At 41.2% G+C, this 21,250-nt stretch overlaps 1 protein-coding gene across 1 annotated transcript in view; it reads left to right on the top strand.

Moving 5' to 3' along the window:
• The window catches only part of dchs1b (dachsous cadherin-related 1b), an 87,155-nt gene extending 71,433 nt beyond the window's left edge, over positions 1 to 15,722 (top strand). The window contains exons 15-29 of the mRNA XM_085174614.1: positions 1,300 to 1,539; positions 3,094 to 3,219; positions 3,355 to 3,564; positions 4,053 to 4,309; positions 4,401 to 4,607; positions 4,696 to 5,092; positions 5,208 to 5,321; positions 5,449 to 5,660; positions 5,800 to 5,951; positions 6,124 to 6,254; positions 6,421 to 6,707; positions 7,209 to 7,350; positions 7,458 to 7,629; positions 7,710 to 8,119; positions 8,222 to 15,722. Of these exons, the coding sequence (XP_085030740.1) occupies positions 1,300 to 1,539; positions 3,094 to 3,219; positions 3,355 to 3,564; positions 4,053 to 4,309; positions 4,401 to 4,607; positions 4,696 to 5,092; positions 5,208 to 5,321; positions 5,449 to 5,660; positions 5,800 to 5,951; positions 6,124 to 6,254; positions 6,421 to 6,707; positions 7,209 to 7,350; positions 7,458 to 7,629; positions 7,710 to 8,119; positions 8,222 to 10,269 (5,105 nt within the window). The 3' untranslated portion in view covers positions 10,270 to 15,722. The remainder of the gene's footprint in view (positions 1 to 1,299; positions 1,540 to 3,093; positions 3,220 to 3,354; positions 3,565 to 4,052; positions 4,310 to 4,400; positions 4,608 to 4,695; positions 5,093 to 5,207; positions 5,322 to 5,448; positions 5,661 to 5,799; positions 5,952 to 6,123; positions 6,255 to 6,420; positions 6,708 to 7,208; positions 7,351 to 7,457; positions 7,630 to 7,709; positions 8,120 to 8,221) is intronic.
• The last annotated feature ends 5,528 nt before the right edge of the window (positions 15,723 to 21,250 follow it).

Consider the following 21,250-nt stretch of genomic DNA (forward strand, 5'->3'; position numbering starts at 1 on the left):
AAACTAGTGTTTTCTAAAGCCTAATAATAAGCCTAATATTCAAGACTAACTGAAGAAATTATAAGAAGGCTTGCCCAAGTGAATTCAGGCTATGTTGAAGAATAAAAGTGGTCAGACCAAATATTAACTTTCAAGTTTGTTAGAGCTATAAAAACTGTTGAAAACACAGTTTTGCCTTATATACTGTTTTCGCCCTGCTTATATAATATGTTTCTGTGTGTGGCGACACGTTTCAATAAATTGCTGCACCTGTTTCACATTTTCCTAACAAAATATAAAGAAATGAGGGCTTTTGTACAGCACTGCATGTTCTTTAATCCACATTTTCTTAAATTTAATATGGCATTTGATGATAAAGGGTAACACCGCCTTTATCATATGGTCGATACTATATCAGTAAAGCAAAATAGGCTCGAGTGTGTAATGCAATAGTTCGCTAGATGGTCTGCATCTGTTTTCTTTTAACTAAAACAGGGCAGCTAGTGAGACCTCACAGAAACATCAGAACCTCAGCCTCACAAAAAGTTCTACACACAATGTATGTTTGGCAAGCTGTAACATTTATAAATTACACACGTCTCTCAGGCTTCTGCATGCCGGCTAAGCTTGTAGACTCCTGCGAAAAGTACACACACACACACACACACACACACACACACACACTTCATATGGCCTCTTACTTTGCCTTGAACGTCAGGGTGATGACTGGTTTGTGACATCTAGGTAAGAGTCTGAATCACAGACGCTGTGTAAACTGGTATGATTTACATAAAATACCCATATACACATTTCGGTTAATGGCTTGCAGACTTAAATGCAAACATATGATCGTGTTGCATTAAAAAAAAAGCATATTGACCTAAGGCAAGGCCATGAGTTGATTTGGGATTGCAGCTCAAACAGAAGCGTGTGTTTACCTGTGTGCCTGTTTTACAGTGTTTACAGTAATCATACACGTTAAGTGATAATAAGTAGATACACATTTCAATGCATGTTCAAAGTGCCAGAATTGAATAGCTGGTATGAAGTAGCTGTACTTTCTGGGCTTTCAGTGGAAAAAAAGCAAAGCTGTGAAGGTTTTTGCTTTTACAAGTCCTTTGGGCGTAAAAGGTACAGAAAATCACAGGTACAGAAAATTGCACGTTCTCAAATATAATCCAAAAACAGCAAGGAACACAGAAAAAGGCCAAAAAAAAAAAAATCTGTTTTAGAGTATCTGTTTCAATTTAAGTATTTGGGGGAAAGTTTTCGAAAGCTGTCATGCAGCACTCTCTGATTATTCTTCTCTTTTCCTCCTAGGCTCTCTCTCCATCCTTAAATCCCTAGACCGTGAAGCGCAAGAAATCTTCAATCTCACTATTGTAGCAGAAGATCATGGAATACCGCAGCTTTCCACCTCTCAGGTGCTGTGCGTGCAGGTGATTGACGTGAATGACGAGGCTCCAGTGTTCCTGCGGGCAGAGTTCGAGGCACAGGTGATGGAAAACCAAGGACCAGGAGCCTCAGTGTTGACAGTAACGGCCACTGACCGGGACCAAGGTTGGTTTAAATGTTTTATTACAGTTTTAAGTTTAGAGTATGTGCAGTCAATAAGAAGAAGTGAGCTTAAAGGGCAGGGAGGATGTGCAGAAATATGTTCTGTTTGCTGCAGAATATATCTGCAATTTATGTCTTCAATTTGTCCACTCAACTTGCTAGACATCTAAAAACATGGCCAGTGAACACTAGCAGGATATATGAGGTTGTAAAGAAAGTGAATTTTCTTTTAAATAATTGAGACAGAACATATGAACCTATAACAAATAAATGAGAGTTTAAGAGACTCAGCTTAATCTCAGTCATGACTGCTGAGCTGAGAGGTGGGAGAAGTGCTTGAGTTGGAGAGCAAGAGACTAAGACAGACCAATCATGACTTGACAAGACCACTTTATCTCAGTCACATGACTGATGGGTGACATTTTTCTCACTGCTGTTTAATGTTTTAAGTGAACTAGACTAGTAGGAATGTTAAAATAAGCCAACATAAGCATTAGCTGCAAAAAGTTTGTTTTATTTAGTAAAAGTAAAAAGAAATCATTTAGTAAAAAAAAAGAAAGAAAGAAATACTTTACAAAAATAAGGTAAAATTCACCCAATATTGCTCCATCTATTCTGATTGATTTTCTTTAATCTCAACACTTCTCCATAAGTTATCAGTTTGTATTTATCCAGCTTCCTTACTGATATAAACCTCAATAACAACAACAAACCTATTTCTAATGACAGAATATATACACTGTGTAAAATACGAGTTATTATATCATCATGTTTTAAAACACTAAACACTAACTAAAATCATGAAGTAGTAACTTGCTAAACAAAGACATTCACTGAAATTCATCATTTTCTTCTTCTTTATATTTCATGAGTATCGTATCTTTATACCTTTTTTTTAAGTGCTCTGTGTTTATGTTAAGTGAGCTTGTATTGAAATGAACTACTCTAAACTTTGAGGTGCGAATTTGAGGGGACCACCTATGGGAAAAAAGGCTCCCTGTGACTAACATATGACAGAGTGTTGTGTAAGCTACTAGCTTGATACCTGTGCAGCTGCAGCTTGGATTGTATTTTAAAATTAAATAAAATGTGTCCTAAAAATGAGCCATTTTCCGATTGCTAATACATGGCTCCTTTGACAAAAACATCTTTAAAAAGTAAGATCTCGTTTAGTTCAGGAAGAGCAAATTGTACAAATTGAAGACAGTTGTTATTTTTGGCCAAAGCAATAATGCCAAGAAAGTCACGATATGGAAGGAAAAGAAGGTTCCAAGTTTCAGTGCTGGTTTAATGAGTAAGAAGGAAGCCGATCAGCCCCCAAAACCATAGAACTGAACCACACACATAAATGGTTTTGAGAAACCAAATCTTTTTAAATCAATCACATGCAGATGCTAACGATAATGTGTGGTCACAATCTTCATCCAGAGCCTTATAAGTTTACGGCACCGGCACTTGCAGCTGTAATTCTTTGAAATTACTGCCTTATTACATTTAATGTAGCCAAATCCATTGTGTGCCTTTATTTCTATTTGCGTCTTGTTTTTTTTTATGAAGGTTCTAATGGACAAATAACATACGGAGGAGTATCAGAGGAAGGCTTTATAATCAACCCTGTGACAGGAGCCATCACCACCACAAAGGAACTGGACACAGAGCTACAGGATCACTACACTCTTACAGGTATTAAATCCCTTATGAGTTTATTTAAATGCTTTACTTAATGTGTTCGTTTAAGCATACATCAGCTCATATGAACAGTTTATTTTAACTTGCTTTACTCACTCTAACATCTCTTTTATTTCTGTCTCATATTAGTATATGCCAGGGATGGAGGCCTCCCTCCTAACTTTGCCAAGACTGTAGTCCGAGTGGAGGTGCAGGACGTGAATGACAACGCTCCAATCTTTGCAAAGCCGTTTTATGGACTTGAAGTGCCAGAGAACCAGGCTCCTGTAGAGCTTTGCATCCTCAAGGCCACAGACCCTGACTCAGGTCCTGGTGGAGAGCTGGAGTACAGAATTGCTGGTGAGAAACTGCATTGTGTGTCCAATCCAAGTATTTTATTAGATTTTAAAGAGTGATTTAGGCCACCACAATTGCTGTAATTGCTGTTTACTGGGAGAAACATTACATTTTTGTCATTTTTGTTGTTTTTTTAGAGGCCAGAAAATCATAAAGTTTGAATTTAGAGATTTTAATGTGTTACTAAAATTGACTCCTGGACCCATTTTTGCTGATATTGTACCTACTCTATTGTAAGAGTTTAGTCCTGACTAGGAGATAGGTTGTATAGAGATTTTATACTAATTTACCCTATTGTGTTTTACTAGACCCTGTTTCCCCCATATCTCAAATAAAACTTGCACAGAGTGGCCAAATGTTTGCTCCTGATATAGTCTTATCAAAAGCACTACTAAGTGCAGAGCTGGCACAGATGTCTCCATTCCTCTCCATCTTTCAGCATTGAATTCAGGTTGTTTTTTTTGGGTTTTTTTTCTATCCACTTCTTCTAGCCGGGGATCCTGATGGAGATTTTCAACTCCACGCCAGCACAGGAGCCCTGTCGACGTCTCGCGGGCTCGACAGGGAGACGCATGCAAAGTACACTCTGGAGGTGGTGGCCACAGACCGAGGCAGCCCTGCTCTCAGTGCTACTGTCGCAGTGGAGGTCAACGTGCTGGACGTCAATGACAACAACCCCGTCTTCAGCAAAAGTAGCTACTCGGTGGAAATTTCAGAGGATGCTACAGAGGGAGCACAGGTTCTTGAGGTGGGATCAAAATGGAAACAAATATATTCAAAAACTGGAAATACTTGAAAAAAAGTTTTTAATAATCTGACTTCTTTTTGTATGTATCTAGGTTTCAGCCACCGATGCTGATGAAGACCTAAATGGGAAGGTTCTGTATTTCCTCAGTCGAGAGGCGCGTGGCGCATTCAGTGTAGATGAGCACAATGGTCACATCACCACGTCAGCCCCTCTGGATCGCGAAAAACTGGCGTCATACAGCTTCCAGGTTTTTGCTGTTGACCTTTCACCAGCTGCACCTAGGAACTCGTCTGCTCAGGTAAATGAGGGGTTAGCTGTTTAAGGTGTTTATTGGGCTTGAATTTTTGATCTGAAATCTGATTTCAGACATGACATCTTCCTTACAGGTGACGGTAACTGTCCTGGATGTCAACGACAACACCCCCTTCTTCATCCAAGATCCACTGGTCATTGACGTGTCCAACAGGCGTTCCCAGCGGGTTTTAGCTACGATGAAGGCAGAGGACAAGGACTTTGGAGCAAATGGTTCTGTGTTTTATCGTTTCGCCACCCCAGTGAAAGGCTTCAGTATCAACTCCCTAACTGGGGAGATACAGGCCACTGAGCGACTGGCGGACCTCACCCAAGCACAAAGGACCCTGATAGTGGAGGCCATGGACCAAGGCAGCCCAGCTCAGTCGACACAGGGTGTTGTGATCATTTATGTGAAGGAGGTGGAATACAGCGGAATTCGTTTCTCGAGGAATGCTAGAGATGTCAGCATACAGGAGAACGCAGCAAAAGGTTGGGCAGTGTTATCAGGAATAGCAAGTAGTGCACCAGGTTTTTATTCTCCTGTATCATTTTTTAAAACAATTACAAACACTTTTTTTTTCTCTGCTCCACTGAAAAAATTCAGGCACCACTGTGGCTCAGGCTCAAGCTCAGTACCCGGATGGTTCTCGTAACGGTATCAGCTATAGCCTCTTCAGTGGGAACAGAAAGCAGGCCTTCAGTATCAGCACTTCGACAGGTAACCCTCACCCTTTAAGTGTTTCTTAAAGTATGTCTCATGCAATGTGTTATCAAGATGGTTAATTAGTATGAGGATATTGTGATCTTCATTTTTTAATCAAATCGTCCTACTGTTTGTTCCACAGGTGAAATAAGGGTGCAGACCTCCAATGAACTAGACTTTGAAGACACCCCAAGACTCCGTCTTGTTGTGAAGGCTGAAACTGTGTCCTCTACATCTTACATGGCTTTCAACTTGATCCTGCAGGATGTCAATGACAACCTTCCTCGCTTCCAGCTGCAGAATTATGTGGCCTACATGAAGGAAGCACAGGGATATGAAATGCCAATCATACAGGTGCTCACAAATGTTAAAATAATAATAATAATAATAATAATAATAATACAGTTACAGAGATATTTGGTCTATTGGGGTTCTACAAAGGCTACAAATAAATTTCCTCCTCTTTGTTTCCCTTTCTGTCCTCTCTTTCCAGGTTGTTGCTGAGGATGTGGATCAGGGCCAAAATGGTCAGGTGACCTACTCCATCCAGTCATCAAGCATGAGTGGCCTCTTCAAGATTGATCCTGTGACAGGAAGCATTACCACAGCAGCCATCATGGACCGTGAGATCTTTACTCAAACCAAGTAAGAACTTCAACTTTTACTTACTTTCTTGCTTTTGTAACCAAAATGTGATCAGTCTGAAACAAAATATTCACATAATTTTCAATTCAGTTAAATTCATTTCTATTCATGTAGCACCAAAATGTAATAACAGAGGACAGTTTGGATTATCACCTTCTCTTCTCACCCACAGGCTGGTAGTTACAGCAACTGACAGAGGAAGTCCACGGCTCGCAGGTTCAGCCACACTGACGGTCATTATTGTTGACCAGAATGACAACAGTCCCACTATTCCCATGCACCAGGAAATCCGCATCCCAGAGAGTAAGTTTTGCCGAATTTAAAAGGTATTGTTGGAGTTTCTGGTTAACACCCAGTGCTGACATTTACAAACAGTAAGGATCATCATCAAACAAATCATGCCTGTGCAATATATGTGGTGTGTTTGAATGCAACTAATAAGTTCATTTCCACTTTCTTTCTCTGTTAGATACTTTGATAGGCACTGAAATCACTCTCGTGACGGGCAACGACGTCGACTCCAGTCCTGCCCTCTCCTACTCTTTACAGCTAGACCCAACAGCACTAGGCAAGTTTGGGATTCACCGCTATAGTGGAGGCGTGTCACTCACTGCCCCTCTGGACTTTGAGGAGAAGACGTGGTACACCTTGACTGTCAGAGCCACTGACAGCCAGCACCAAACTGAGGCCAACATTACAATTTTGGTGGAAGATATTAATGACAATGCACCAGCATTTACACATGATCTTTATCAGGTATGGTACCCACTGCTCAGACTCAGGTATTTTCTAACAATCCATACAGGCACCTAAAGAGAAAGTTGCTTGAATGTGTTTTTGTCTGAGGTATTCACAAATTATAAGATCTTAAAACAAAGTGAATTCTTTTCAGAAACAGTTTATTTCTAGTAGACAACATTAAATGCACTCGTGGGCTTGAAACACATTGAATACACATTTGTACACTTCTAACTTGCACACAGTGGGTGTGATAAAAATTTAACTGCCTAATATTAACTTGGGGACCATTGTGGAGATGAGCCTGTAAAAAATATACTACTCTGTCTCAGGAAATGACCTCAGTATAAGGAAAAACACACACAGGATAAAGGAACTACATTATAAAAAGTGTTTTCCCCTCTGTGAAGGCAGTGCCTGTTGCCCTCCACACAGTGAGTTATAGGTTTATATGATCCAATGCTGGGGCGTTTGTTTCCTGTATCCAAATGTTAGAATTAATGTCTCTTTTTCTCTTAGGTTACTCTTCCTGAGCACACACCACCAGGAAGTGCAGTTATCACAGTAACAGCGACTGACAGGGACTCCGGCGAGAACGGCAGGATCACCTATAAAGTGATGTCGTCAACCAAGGAGGGTTTCTACATTGACCCGAGCAATGGTAAAGATAAGCTTGGCTGCTTCCTGCTCTATTTTATTTCCCTGCGCTCATTTTAATAACACTTTTGGCACAATGAGTAAGTTCATCTGATTTCCTTCTGATTTCAGGAACTCTGTTCATCAATCACAGAGTTGAGTTTGACCCCGAGCGCCCATCAGTCAGCATTGTCATTGAAGCTTGCGACAGAGGCCTGCCCCCGCTCTCCTCTCTTACTACAGTCCAAGTTCAAATATCCGACGTCAACGACAATGCTCCTGTGTTTCACCAGTCGGAGTACAGGTCAGTAGATTAGAATTTGGACATATTGAGGTGCAACCCGAACAGCCGCCTTCACATAATACTCTTTGGTTGGTTTGCAGGGCTACGGTTTCTGAAGACACGATCCCAGGGTCGACAGTTCTCACTTTTGAAGCCTTCGACAGCGACCTCTCTCGAGAAAACTGCGGCTTCGACTTTGCCATTGCCAGCGGGAACGAAGGAAATGCATTCCAGATCGAAAGCAGCGTGCGCTTCCTGGAGGGACGGGGCTTTCAGACGGTTGGGACTCTGCTGTTGGCCGAGGGAGTTGACTTTGAAACCAAGTCACTGTACAACCTCACTGTGGTAGTGTCAGACCGCGGCGTGCCACAGAGGAGCTCTAGTGTTACTGCGGTGATAACGATCGGTGATGTGAATGATAATCCTCCAGCGTTCACCAGAGCAGAATACACCGTGTCACTGATTGAGGGTGCTACCGCTGGGACTGAGATCATACGACTGACTGCTACAGGTGGGTGTTCCTTCTTTCATCCAGTCACCTGTAAATGTTTCTCGCTGTCTTGTTTGGTCTCTCAGTTATATACTTGAACTCTGTTGTTGTATTTTTTAACAGACCCTGACTCAACTCCTAATGCTGAAGTCCAGTATTCTATCAGCTCTGGGAACGAGGTGAACTTATTTACCGTGGACCCGTGGAGTGGAGCCTTAAAGCTTCAGCAAGCACTCGATCGCGAGCACCAGCCCACACATGTTGTCATTGTTCAAGCCACAGATGGACAGGGTCACTTCGCCCTAGCTCCAGTCATTGTTGAGGTCAAAGACGTGAATGATAACCATCCGTTCTTCCCTGTGGATGTCCTGATAGCCAGTATCAGAGAAAACCAGCCATCCAACTCAGCGGTGACTGTTCTGCACGCGATAGACCACGATACAGGGGTTTTTGGCCAGCTGAAGTATTACATGTTGGAGCGGTCTGGGGCAGGAAAAGAAAGCTTTGCTGTGGACCAGAACTCAGGAGAAATCAGAAGCAAAATTCCATTTGACTTCGAGAAGGTCAACACCTTCAGTTTTGTCGCTGTGGCAGCGGATTCAGGCAACCATTCAGCCACTGTGACTGTACAGGTGTTTGTCACGGGTGAGGATGAGTATGACCCACTCTTCACATCCTCTGATTTCTCCTTTGAAGTTCCAGAGGGAGCCAAGAAAGGACAAAGCATTGGCCAGGTCCAGGCAAGTGATGAGGATGAAGGGGTGGATGGTATTGTTCTTTATTCTCTTACTGCCAGCTCTCCATATTTTGATGTAAACAAAACCACTGGGGTGGTCTTTCTCAAGCTGGACAGTTCAGGCAGCAGTAGCAGCAGTGGGTCGGGTCGGAGTAAACGGGAAACCAGAGTTATGACTTTAGATGTGCAAGCTCACAGCCCTCTAGATACATCTCGCACTACTACAGCCGAGGTCTCCATCGATGTGACAAACACCAACTTTGGCCTGGCCGCTGACGTCAACATCCTGGTTATTAGCATAGTTGCTGTGTCTCTTGGTTTTATCATATTGCTTGTGGTCATGGCAGTGGTTGTGTTCCTGGTCAAGTCACGCAGGAAAAAGAAAGGCCAGGAGACAGGAAACAGAACTGTTGCCTCGGGAACTGCCTTGCAAAAACTGGATGATTGTAGCCCTGGGCCAGGGGGAGAAAGGATCTACCACCAGGCCTTGCCAGGCTATGCTGGTGACCAAGGTGGTGCTGGTGGCGGCCCCTACACTAGAGGAGGGTCTTTGGATCCTTCTCACTCCAGTGGTAGAGGATCAGCTGAAGCAGCAGAGGATGATGAGATCAGGATGATAAATGAGTATCCCCGCGTTGCATCCATCACCTCATCAATGCAGGAGCACATCTCTGCCAGAGGACCAGACTCTGGAATCCAGCAGGATGCTGACCAGCTTTCTGATATTTCCTGTGAGCCTGCAGCTTTGGAGGGCAGCACTTGGTTCAAAGGAAAGAAGCTAGGTGGCAGCCTCAGTGGGACCTTACTCTCTGGACAGCTCCCGGTCTACAGGGATGAGGGAGGTGGTTATCTAGGAGTGGGCCGTGGTCTCAATATTTCCCTCCCCAAGGATTATGCCTTTCCGGAGGATGGTAAACCTTCCGTAGATGGTTCCCTCACAGCTATTGTTGCCAGTGACGAGGAGCTCCGTGGAAGCTATAACTGGGATTATCTACTCAACTGGTGCCCTCAGTTCCAGCCTCTTGCAAATGTCTTCACAGAGATTGCCAGGCTGAAAGATGAAACTGCTCAGCAAAGTCAGAACCCTCGCCAGCCCTTCCAGCCCAAGCCCAAAATGGATCCTAAACCTAGAATTGACCCTCCACCTCTCATCACATCAGTGGCCCACCCAGGAGCCATGTCAGTTCCTCCCAAAGTCCCTGTAATTGGGCGGACATTCCCCCACTTGGCTTCACTCCGCAGGTCCCCCATCAGTCACGAGGGATCTATTTCATCAGCAGCGATGTCACCGAGCTTCTCCCCATCTCTGTCCCCTCTGGCAGCTCGATCGCCAGCTGTTTCTCCATTTGGAGTCAACCAAGGGCCCTCAGCGTCCATGATCAGCACCAGGGAGCCCTCACTGGAACAGAGTCCCGATCATGAGATGAGAATATAATTGAAACATTTGAAACATGACATTACTATTTAAGGAGAAACTCTAAGACGGACAACCTGAACAAAGCATGACTGGCCAGCATTTGGATGTTCTTTTGCATGGATCAAAAGAAAGCAAGCGGTGATGGTGTCAGTTTTATTGTCATTCTCAAAAACATTTGTCTTATTCCACAAAAAGAAATCAAGGTTTCCCAAATTCCCCGCTAGTGACATTTGGTGGGCAATACCCACAAAAAATACTTAGCGTCTGTCTCCTGGTAGAATATTTGTACTGCCATTGTGTCGGCAGCTTTGCAGGAATATGTGTGATGGGCTCGACTGCAGCAGCCCACCCATCCACTACAAAGTGACGCAGGTCTCCACGAACTGATCGGGGCTAAGAGCCAAATAGAAAATGTGCACTTACCATGCCCTGCAGTCAGAGATCCCTTAGTGTGTAGATAGATAAATGTGTAGTTTTCATGTTACCTCGCTGGCTGGCCAGAGAGCTAAGGACCTCGTTCCTCTCTTTGTGTCTGTGGACTTCTGTTTTTTTACCCTCCAGTATTAAACCCATCTAGTGGCTACTCTGAGAATCGTCTCTGGACACACCCGTCGGATCACATGGACAGACAAACGGTGTGTGTTCACAGAGACACTGATTCATTGATTTGCCAATGCATCGCATAGTGAAAAAACAATTGAGATTATTATTTTTCTCACCTTTCGGACAACACTCGTTTGGATTTAACCTTTATTTTATATTTTTATATAAATTTATGATTTCAGATCCATTATTTCACATGAAGAAGTTATTGTTTTTGAGTATTTGAATATATGTGTATTTGTATGTATGTGGGCTACATTATGTGTACTGTGTGTGTCTCCTAGGTTTATAGAGACTTGTGATTGTTCAGAATTGAGTGACAGGGAGGCGTTTGTGTTTTTAGCATTATTTATAAGAAAAGAGGAATTTCAACCACAAGCTTTGGAAACCATCAGCAGCTCACTTTATGCTGTGTTGACATTTTTTTTTTTGTCAAATTGTTGATCATCCTAAATCAAACACATATAAACCAGATGAAGAAAAATCTGTGATCAGTCTATATTTCCACTTTGCAGCTGTTCAGCACTGTCGTGGCATGCACTTGCGCCATGCCGTGACAGAAGATTCCCTTTGTTATTCAGGGACAACTCGGTTTGCTGTTCACCTCTGTGTCTTTCAAAGAAAGTGCTTCCTAAAATCAGTTACATCACTCATTCACCTGAATGCGTTTTACTGTGAAGTTGTTCATCTCAGTACAAAGAAAACAACGATGAACAGGATGAGATTCTCAAATGGCCAAACCAGGAGAGATGTAGCACACGAGCCAGACAAGTGGCAACCAAAAGGCTAAATACATGAGCCCTAATGAATGTACAAGGATTTAGCCACCAGTGCTGTTTTTTATGTCTGTGACTTTACACATCGAGAATGTCAGTAGCATGATGAGGTGTTTTACACCAGCCCCCCCACCCACACCCACCGCTCAGACTCAGTTTTAGCAATCTTAAAATGTTGTTTTTGTTTTTCATTCTTTATATATACTCATCATCAAACTCATCATTTTAATTGCAGTGATTGGATGTCCTGATGTTTTCAAGATTTGGTTTCTACCTCTGTTCTGTGTTCAACCGTGCAAATCCCCATCATGCAAAGCTGGCACCGGTCCAGCTTAAAGTTACTCATGTCACGAGCCCAGCTCCAGCACTACATGCTCTTTGGCTGTCTCAGAAACATTTCTTTGTTTGAGGACCACAGTTTGGAGTTCAGTTTGAGATGACTGCCAGTGACTGATCAGTGGAACAATGGAAAGAAAAATAAGGAGAAGCTGTATTTCTTTTTTTAAAGCAAATAATAAATTCCTACTGATCTCTTTTGACAAATTGGAGTCGTACTTCATCTTTTTCAGGAGTCAAGACAGCGAGAGGAGAACTGAGAAGTGACTGATCTGAATGAATAATTGCAAAATGTTTATTTCATATGAAGCATAGACATGTTTGCATAGCTGCTAGGGATTTCTGCCTCATTTGGTCATCACACACAGCCTCGCAGCATTTCTTTGTTATTGTTATGTACAGAAGGAGCTAGACATGGATTATGACAAGGCCCAAGAGAAAGAGCCAGAGACAGAAGCTCCTGAGTGTAGGAGAGAAATGCAAGGCCTCGAATGAGAGGTGATGATGAATTACACACGCAGTCTTAAATTTAGAGTCAGCTCATAATCACTTGAACATATCACAGGGGCAATTACACACAGATAAATGCATTCTTCTGATATTAAACAGACAACTGTAGCTCATCTGGCTGCTTTGCAAATGAAACATATAACCCAAACTGTGGCCTTGCCAGAAAAATAAAGGGGCTTGCTGCCCCAGCTTGCCTGTTCACCTCCACACACAGCTGTGTGTACAGCCTGCTCTCCCAAGACTCCTTCACTAACCCCACACAACTTCAAATAATCACAACCACACATGTACTTAGAGGCTACTACACAGTGACACGCATGGCCCAAAACAAATCTCCCCCAGCTGATATTGGCTGCGATCCAGCTCCGACAGGCACATACTTGGCTGGTTCTTCAAGCTGCAAAATCTGGGAGAAATCTACGTGGAACCGAGTGCAGGACAAGAAGTAAGCCAAGTCTGAAATCCATGGTACAGTACTGTTGTGTCATAAAATATTGTTAGACTTTTTTGTAGCCGTAACAACATGCAGCATTTAAATATGCTTTAAACTAGATAAAAGAAAGCCCTGTAACCCAAGAAATCTCAGAGTATCAAAACTGAAATAGTAGCTCGTGAAAATAAAAATTGAAAGATGCACAGAATCATCACTGATGTCCATTTGACTTCCTCCTTTACATTTACTCTTCAAATTGATTTAAGGCCCCTCAGAACTTCACAGGTATACAATGAACACTGAGCACGCTGTGAGTTAATGGTCTATAAAGACAGTCTTGCCTAATCTCTTCTTCTAAGATTCAATGCATAAAAAATGAGACCAGCTTAAGGCTTAAGCCTAAAAGTTTTAGGAAAATTTGGACTGGTTTTTTGACATTAAACTGTAATTACCAGATAAGGTTTTCCAAGTGTTTGGAAGCTCTGGCGAACGGGAACTTTGATAAATCTTATTCTCTCCACTCATTACATTCCAAGAAAGTACACACTGTTAAAGACTTTGTTTTCCTTCCAGTGGGTCTGGGTAATCTGCAGCTGCACTCAATGGGAATCAAGCCTGTAAACATCATATTAAACTTGGCCCACACTGTAGTTAAAACCCAGGTGCTCTCTCATTTTGACTTTGATCAGTTCGGTTTCATTAAGTGATGAATCGGTACATGTTCCTAAATGTACTGGTACCTCAAAATAAGATATGCATGCTGCTGGTAAGGATGATGTACTGTATACAGTACGAGACACTATAAATGCACTCTATCAGTTGATGCATTACTCTTGAATGTAGGTCAGTGCAGAGAGAGAGAGAGAGAGGGGCAACTTTTAACTAGCTTTGAGTTCTTTCAGGGATTTACAGGATAAACTATTATTTACCAAAGAAAGATTAAAAATGAAAATTAAGACCAAAACAAGGCATCTGTGGCTCAAGTGGAGCATTATAGTGAAAACACAGGTTACCCCAAGCAGGCATCCAAGGGGGAGAAGAGTTCAAAGACATTAATTATTTTGTCTTGTACTCGGAAATGAGTGCAAAGTATGAAAACCTATGACCAGAACTAACAAACTACTTTCCTATTATATTGTGAATCAACGCATGGTGATCAAATATTTTAAGGAGCACAGTGCCGACTTTTCACATGAAACACAAGTGTGAACAGACGGACTATGAAAACATTTACCATAGTTATGATTTCTTTCATGGGTCTAAATGAGTAATGTTGTGCTTTTTTTTAAGGCCAAAGCTTTTATTTTTTCTGCATGGACAATTTAGCATAGATTATAAAATGGAAACATGAGTTTTGAAAGAAGCAAACTTCACACCTCCACTGTGGCTGTGGATCAGGAGGTAGAGCAGGATGGTTGGTGGTACAGTGTGCATACCTTGGGTGTGGGCCAAATACTGAGCCCTGAGTTTCTCCCAGTGAATTCATTAGAGTATCTATGTTAGATAGAAAGTACTTAGATGTAGAATAAAGTGTTTGTATGTGCTTATGTGCCCATGTGTGTAAATGGGCACATAAGCACTTTGAGTGCTCGTGAACAGCAGAAAAGCACTATATAAGAAGCAGTCTTTTTTTAATGGCATTGTGGGAAAGGTTATTGCTGCTTAATCCAAACTGGGAACCTCTCCTCCTCATTGGAATGGCCTTTAAAAGAAATCCTGTTTAAAAAGACATTTATAGAACTGAAAGAGATGCATTCAGAATACAATCGGCTCATCATTTTCCATTTCACTTCACTGGAGTCAACAATTTGATCGTCCCATGTAAGGTTTTATAAGAATAACTCAATTGATTCTATCCAATCTAACCAGAGATCTCTTTGAACACAGTCCCAGAACTACAAAGAGGAGTTGTGAAAGTTGGCTAAATCAGCTTTTACTCCAAGGTCAGGGCTGACCTGGAGAAATTACAGTAAACGCACACTCATCCCTACGTTTCGTGACTCGAAGCCTCACAGGAGCTCCTTTGGTTCCAAGATCCAGTTTCATGCTGTTCATCACTTGTTGCTGTAAGGGAGCGTTGTGCATGTGCATCCTGCCCATATGTGTTGAAAGGCTGGGATGTTTGTCTCCCAGTTTTTCATCTCTGAGCACATTGTCATGTGATCAACTTTCAAATATCAGCTTGATCGGTTGCTGTGCCTCACCTGGTTTTCATTAGCCACAAACAGTTGCAGAATTCTCGAAACTTTAAGTGCAAAATTTGCCAACATTGAACTCATTTCTGTTGCCTATGCAGAGTTCATTTCTCCCTCCTATTTATGTCGTGCCACTTTCATGACTAACAGGATCCATGGAGGGAAAACAGTCGCCGGGGCTATTTGGCTCTTGGCCTCCAAATTGCTATTTATAGTGAGTTTCCACTTTTTTTTTCTGTGGTGTCAAGCAGAGGAAAAATGACAGAAGAAATGAGCCAGCTGAGTCAGTGTGAGCCTGGTTCTCATTTGTGCTGACCTTGTGTTACAGGACTCCCTCACTAGTGTCACTCACACTTCACACTGCAGGAAAAAGGAGGGCGAAGTAGAGGGGAGGAGAGGGCGCTGTGGACATAGCAAGGGAGACTGTCCAAAAAAAAAAAACAAACCTCACAGTACCTGTTTGGTCATAAAAACCAAATGAAAGTTTGTGTTCCAGAGTCAGAATAACAAGCCAGCGATTGAACTCTGCTACTCTGTTAATTAGCGAGAAATTACAAGGATTGAAGGGAATAATTCCACAGAGACTGGGGTTCAGTTCAAGCCATATATAAATACATTTTTGAGTAAGTGTTTAATGCACATTGTTTGTACATTGTTAAAATTGCAGCAATAATTAATTTTAAATGCTGAAAAAATAAACTCTTCTCTAGATTGCAGTGTAGAGCAATCAGTCTGTAAAGTATAAAGTATGAAAAATACAATGAGCTTCTGAGAAATAAAGCTCATTTCACCCCAACTCCTGAACTGAATGTTTCCTTGTGAGAGTGTGCAGGTGTCAAACATTCTGGTGAGGGTCCAAACATTTCCTTTATGGTCAGTAATTCAATCTGTTGGCTTTCAAAAGACTGAAAGCACCTTGAGCAAGGCATAATATATGAACTATGCCAAGCTGTTCCAGGAAATCTTTGCAAATGTCTGTTACATTTATGTGACAATACAACCTAACAGTCTATTTTTTTTTCCTCGTATGATGTGTGAGCGTAAAAAAATTTATTTGCATGTTCACTGATTCCAGAAACACTTTTGCACTTTCACACATTTCTAACCAAGGAACGAGGCAAGAGTAGATCTCAGTTATGGGAAGATTTCCATTCAAGCCAAGTTTAACAATCTCCATAGTCAACCTGGAAAAAACAAAACAAAAAAACAAGACCGCATTGTTTAAACAGCACTTTTTTTTTCTTTTTTTTTTTTACAGTTTATGCAATTTTAATTTTACTGTTCTCGTGATTAAAGCACGAGAGTAGTAACAGTGTGTTTTAGTGCCTCATAGAAAGTGTTTTATAGCCATAAAGTGTCATAAAGTGTAGTCATAAAGACAGCAAATTGACCATTTCCATCGCATATCTGTACCAAGTTAAAGTTTGCCAGCATGAGCCATCATAGCTGAACCAATCAAATCCCTTCTTTACTTCAATGAAGATGTTTTTTCATATCAAAGGTTTCAGATGTCAAGTTTACTTTTAAGTAGGAAAACTAACATATTAAGCATTTAAAATTTGGCAGACACAGTTGAAGTTAAGCAGGACAGCGTGGTGGTGCAGTAATCAGCATTGTTGCCTCACAAAAAAGGGTCCAGGGTTTTAATCAATCGGCTGGCTGGGGCTGTGCACTGGTTCTCTATTTGCACTTTGGCTTCCTCCCACAGTCTAAAGACATGCATGGGGTTAGGTGATTTTAAATTGGTTGTACATATGGATGGATATTTAAATGCAACATTACAGTATACAGTAACATACTGCAAAACCCTAAATGAGCTTATTAGATTTTGACCATTTCTTATGCATGACTGCAAGACTTCCTAGTGATGAGATAATACACCCAAATATATTTGCTATTTCAAACCATTCTCCCTTTTTATATTTTGCTAATAACCATCCTTTTAATCTTCTTGACTGGTAGCATTTTGACTTACGTTTCACAAATTTCCCTGTGGTTTTCCCACCTGAGGTGTGATGCAAGTTGAATAAGACACTCACCAGACAGCAGAAGGTCATAATACACTCATCATTTGACACTATCTCCAAGACTTCTGTCTGCTTTTACTCATTATGAAGAATAAAGCACATATTCAAGATCTAATGCTCTGACCAAGAATGGGACACTTGAACATGCGTATGATTTGGTGTCACTGGCCAAGACATTATGGGTGGAGTACATTTTTGGTTAGTAATTTTTTATTTACATGAATTAAAGGCCACAGCTGCTTAGACTGGGTTCAAAGGTAATGTGGATGGCTTCCAGTTGGAAAGCACGGAGGAAAAGGGAGGGAGGTTGGCTGAGTGATTGCTGGGATTATTTTCTCGTAAAAGGTCTAATGGGCTCCGTACCTCTCTCTACCTTGTTTCTTCATTGTCTTCACTCTGTCCGTGACTGCATATTTCCACAGCACCTAAAAGCAGCAAGGGAACTGATACTGGTTTTAGCTCTTCTGCTAACAGCCCTGTCAGTCCACGAGGGCTTTCCTAAAATCATATATATGCATGTATAATTTCCTATCAAAAGTTTTTCTTGCATTCAGTCTATTGTCATGTGGCAGTCTCCATCTACTTCTCCTCTATCTATTCCACTGTCAAACTACCTTCTTCCTCCCTCGTTCTCTCTCACAGCTCCATTTATTTTCTGCCTTCTTTTTTGCGTGCAAGATGTGAGCCAAAGGTCTGACAGAGATACAGAACTTAAGAAAACACTCTTGGCCCTCAATCATGAAGGTTAAATCAACACCATAGGCAGCGGGGCAAAGCAAGAGGACAACAAAACCACTTCTCTCTGGTATCGCAAACAAAAAAGGCCCCGCGCCGTCCCATAAAAGGAAGAAACTGCGATTATGGTTGAAGCAAAAATATGTTTCACATTACAAGCTATTATGCTGATTTATGATTGATAGATTGATAGACTGCAGGTCAAGCCTTTTCTTACATGGAGAAATTCAGTCTATACTGCTGCATTGAATATTTAGAGCATGTTAAAACATCACATTTGTTGGTTTATTTCCCAGCGGCTTTGCAGATCACGTGAACACCTGCTATTTATTCTGCTCTGTAATAGCCCAGATTTTGCACGGAGGTATAACAGTCAGTGATTCCTCTCTTTGTACGAAATGTCAGGCATTGTCCTCCACAGATTTTCCCCATAAAATCCAAAACAGTTCGTTTCATTTTTAAACTTTTCTTTTCAGGCATTTTTGATACTAACTCTTGAGCTAAACCTCATGCATATAAATCTTCATAATGGATTCAATTAGAGCAGAGCAAATCAGTGGGGACAGCAGATCTCAGTGCACCCATTTGCTGTTTTGCATTTTGGCCATATGCGGTGTAAACAATTGCAGAAGGTGTTTGCTTTTTTTACAGAGTCACAGAGTTTTCTGCAAGTTCCCTTTTGAATAAATTCCCTTTTCATTCTAATCTCCCATGACCATTATCTGACACAAATTTATTCAGGAACTTAAGCCATAAATAATTAGTTTCCACTGAGTTAACCGGCCTTCAGAATTCTTTTGTGGCAACTTCTGTTCACCCTGGTCTATTATGGCTTTCCTACAATTATTTTAATTTTATTCCTTGGCATTTGTAAACAACATCTGTCCTTCTGAACATGTAAATTTTCTGCTTGGCGGACATGTACCCATCAGCAGACACTCTCCGAGAGACTAATCAGAGTGGAATTTTATGAGTGGAATTAGATAAAAACAGTAAAAAGGTAGCTCGCCAGAACTGTCCATCGTGTACTCATATTTAACAAGTGTGATAAATATCCACGCATGTTGAAGATAAGGAAAGTTAGCTTGCTTAATAAACCATTGCATCCTGTATTGTTCTTTACTTTTTCACAAAAAAATTTCTAATCAACAAAAATTGAAATTGAAAAACTAGAATGAAATCCCCAATCAGTCAAATGCAAGCATCCGCAGGGCTGTGGCTTCACTGACATTTCTGCTTCTCTTCAATTCAAGTCTGAGTTTAAATGTGAGATCAAATACCCTGTTTTTCTTCAAAACACGCTTCCTATTAATTACATTTATATGCAGCTATTCTGCAGAAGCATTTTTATGCTTAATGCTGGAATAGAGTGCAATGTTTTGACAATGAAAAGCAAAACGACATGTCTAGATGGAAGACAGACCATTGTTTAGTTTCTCTCCACAGAACACAGGTTACTTACGATTTTAGTAAACTTCCTTTTTTGTTTCTCCAAAATAAAATTATTTCTGTGTATCAATCAAAAAGCAAAGATGCTGTTTTTTTTAAAGAATTTAAAATGATTATTAGCAGATTCATCTCACAAGTGTCCTTTCTGTGCTTGAACCAGAAAAAAGCTATATTTTATATTCAATGCAACTTACTGCAAACTTTTTAATGGCTGAATGAGAAGAGCCGTTGCGTCTTTCTCTCTTCACTTAATACAAGATGTCATTTTAGAGGATTCTGTCCAAAGTGGAGAAGAAAAACAAGGAATTAAGGAAAAATATAGGAAGAGGGAGATCAGTTGTATGGGGGAATTTTAGCCAAGAAGAGACGGGGATCGGACTTATCACTCAGACAAGCCAACTGCCTGTCATTTCAGCTTAAAGCACAGGAACACTTAAGTACTCTAGGCACAGAAAAACTTGCTCAACGCTTTGTTTAGATTAAGGTGAAGGGGGGACGTATTGCTAAGCAGCAGGGCTTATATCCACACCATTTGCACTTAAATAAATTGACTACAAGTCAAGCAAAACTTATTATGACAGACACATGTACAGCAACATCATGGGCCTTTGCAAAATGACTGAGTTTAGAGTTAAGAGAGAGACTCAAACAACATAAATATCAGTTGAATATATGGTAGATCACCAGTTTCCCTGCCTTTCAGCCTCCAGTGACCCTGACTTTGATAAGTGGAAGAGGACAGATCGATGGATGGGGTTAGCTTGCATAGTATCAAAATGAAATATATGACAAAGAAAACTCAGGACTGTTTAGCCGCTAGATTCCAACATCAGAAAAGAATGGGACAAGATTCCTCTCCAGGCAACTGGTCTCCTCAGTTCCAAGATGTTTACAAGTGTTGTTAAACGAAGAGGGGATGCTACACAGTGGTACACATGGCCCTGTCCCAAATCTTTTGAGACATGTTGCTGCCATCAAATTCAAAATTAGCTGATATCTTTCCTAAAATGGTATATTTTCTCAGTTTGAACATTAATGAATTTTCTGTTGTGAATAAAATATGGATCAATGATTACATTTGAGAGATTTTCCCAATTCTTCTGGAATTGGGTTTGAGGTATGCACTGGTGTAACAGTGTAGATTGGTATTATCTGCCCAGTAGCTCACCTTCACATTGGCTATATATTAGTGTTGATTTTTGGAGTGCTTTTGTATGCATTTCACAGCTGCTAGTAGTGAATGGATGTGCTCAGGCTGGTCTTTTCCTGGTTCCCCATTGCAGTTCTGTTATACAGTTTAGACTGGTTGTTCAGATTAAAATCAATACTTTCATAGCAGACACTTATTTTGCGGTCCTCTGAGTCGTACAGTTAAGATCCAGCTGAATACTGTTTTCCTGTTTCTTTGTGTAGACCAGGGCCTTCTACAAGCTGCAGTCTGGAGGCAGAGCTGGCCTGCTGAGGCTGGGCTGACCCACAGATCCATGTGGAGGTTGTCAACATACTAGAGAAGGTGACTGACCTGCAGCATAGCTGGCCGTTCTGTCCCTTTTGCAAGTGGGACACTCGACTGTTTATCTCTGTTAACTTTTCTATGTTAAATAATGTAGCTGAGACTGTTTCCCTTCTGATTTAAGTGTTTGTCTGATCGACAGAATACAATTCTGCTTGGAGACCCCCATTTTGCCCACTGTTGGTCAGACTGATTACACTTACTGTACAGTTGGGTCCATACTAAATAATAACATACTATTACAGGATATTACAAACTTACCTAGCAGTGTATGCCATACACAATGGGCCTGCCTTTATGTCATTGTAATCTTAATTCAGGTATAGCTAATGAAGACGAACCCTCTTTTAAAAAACTCAGCAGGGAAACTGACTAATCCAGTGTGCCCAATATATAATAAATCATTACTGGAAATGACATTC

This window comes from Neolamprologus multifasciatus, chromosome 10 (genome assembly GCF_963576455.1).
Source record: "Neolamprologus multifasciatus chromosome 10, fNeoMul1.2, whole genome shotgun sequence".
NCBI lineage: Eukaryota > Metazoa > Chordata > Actinopteri > Cichliformes > Cichlidae > Neolamprologus > Neolamprologus multifasciatus.